Here is a 1095-nt window from a genome sequence, read left to right on the forward strand (position 1 = left end):
TACTGAGACTGCAGGCGGAGAACACAGCCTTGCAGAAGAACGTGGCAGGTGTGTGGACACCCTGCTGGTAATGTGGGGACCTTGGGGCTTGAGTCAGGTGTTATCTTCCCTCAGAGAAGGGACAGGCTTCAGAATCAGGCTTGGCCCTGCCGTGAAGCAGTGTTATGACTTTGGACAAGCCATTCCACCTCTCTGAGCCAAAGCTTTGTCATCTACCAAGTGCATGCACCTGGAAAATTGTAATAGAGATAAGAGGTGATAATCTTTCTGAGTTTAGTTCAGCACCTGATACCTAGAAAGTGTTACAGATTAGCAGCTTGAACATCAGAAAGGAGATGTTTGCTAAATGGAGAAAGGGAAGGCAGGAACATTAGGAAGATTCTGAGCCCAAGTTGTCAGTGGGGTCTGGGATGAAAGCTGAAAGAAAGCTTCATCGAGTGTGGGAGTGTCCTGATATGTGGACTTTTGGAGAGCAGCTGGGGCTTGTAGGGTGGTAGGTGATAGTTTGGTGATCAGAAGGGAGACTTTGTAGAATGTGGCTGGGGATTAGAGGTTGTAGAAGGATTCAGCTGTAAGTGGAGGAGGGTGGGTATCACCATCACCTTGGAGGACTGGGTGGGGCTTAAGGATGGAATTGGGTCTTGGGAAACTAACTTGGGCTGATTTGATGGTAGATAGGATTTCTGTGGTTGGTGGGGCTTAAAAGATTTGTGAGAAGTGGGGGCTGAACCTTGATTTTGTAGGCTTGTGACCATTGGAGCAGGGTTTCTGCTGCCAGTGCTCCCTCTATTTGAGGTGAGTCAGGGGTCTTCAAAGACTACCTCATCCATCATATGTCTGTTCTGCCCACTAGCCCTGCAGGAGCGCTATGGGAAAGAGGCTGGGAGGCCCCCAGCTGCCAGTGAGGGTGAAGGGGACCCCCCAGGGGGCCCAGCTTCCCCTGTTGTGGCCCCCATGCCATTGGCAGAAGTGGAGCTGAAATGGGAGATGGAGAAGGAGGAAAAGAGATTGCTCTGGGAGCAACTGCAAGGCTTGGAGGTGAATCTGGGTCTGTTGGGGCTGGGGTGCCAGAAGGCAGGTGGATGCCCTGCCTCT

The 1095-nt window shown here is 51.5% G+C and overlaps 1 protein-coding gene across 1 annotated transcript in view; it reads left to right on the forward strand.

Annotated features, from left to right (window-relative positions):
• GRIPAP1 (GRIP1 associated protein 1) overlaps positions 1–1095 on the forward strand; it is a gene marked incomplete at its 3' end in the record, with an annotated part of 12037 nt that overhangs the window by 6048 nt on the left and 4894 nt on the right. Inside the window, exons 5-6 of the mRNA XM_010849040.1 lie at positions 8–48; positions 854–1084. Of these exons, the coding sequence (XP_010847342.1) occupies positions 8–48; positions 854–1084 (272 nt within the window). The remainder of the gene's footprint in view (positions 1–7; positions 49–853; positions 1085–1095) is intronic.

Source organism: Bison bison, unplaced genomic scaffold, assembly GCF_000754665.1.
Source record: "Bison bison bison isolate TAMUID 2011002044 unplaced genomic scaffold, Bison_UMD1.0 scf7180017850705, whole genome shotgun sequence".
NCBI classification, from domain to species: domain Eukaryota; kingdom Metazoa; phylum Chordata; class Mammalia; order Artiodactyla; family Bovidae; genus Bison; species Bison bison.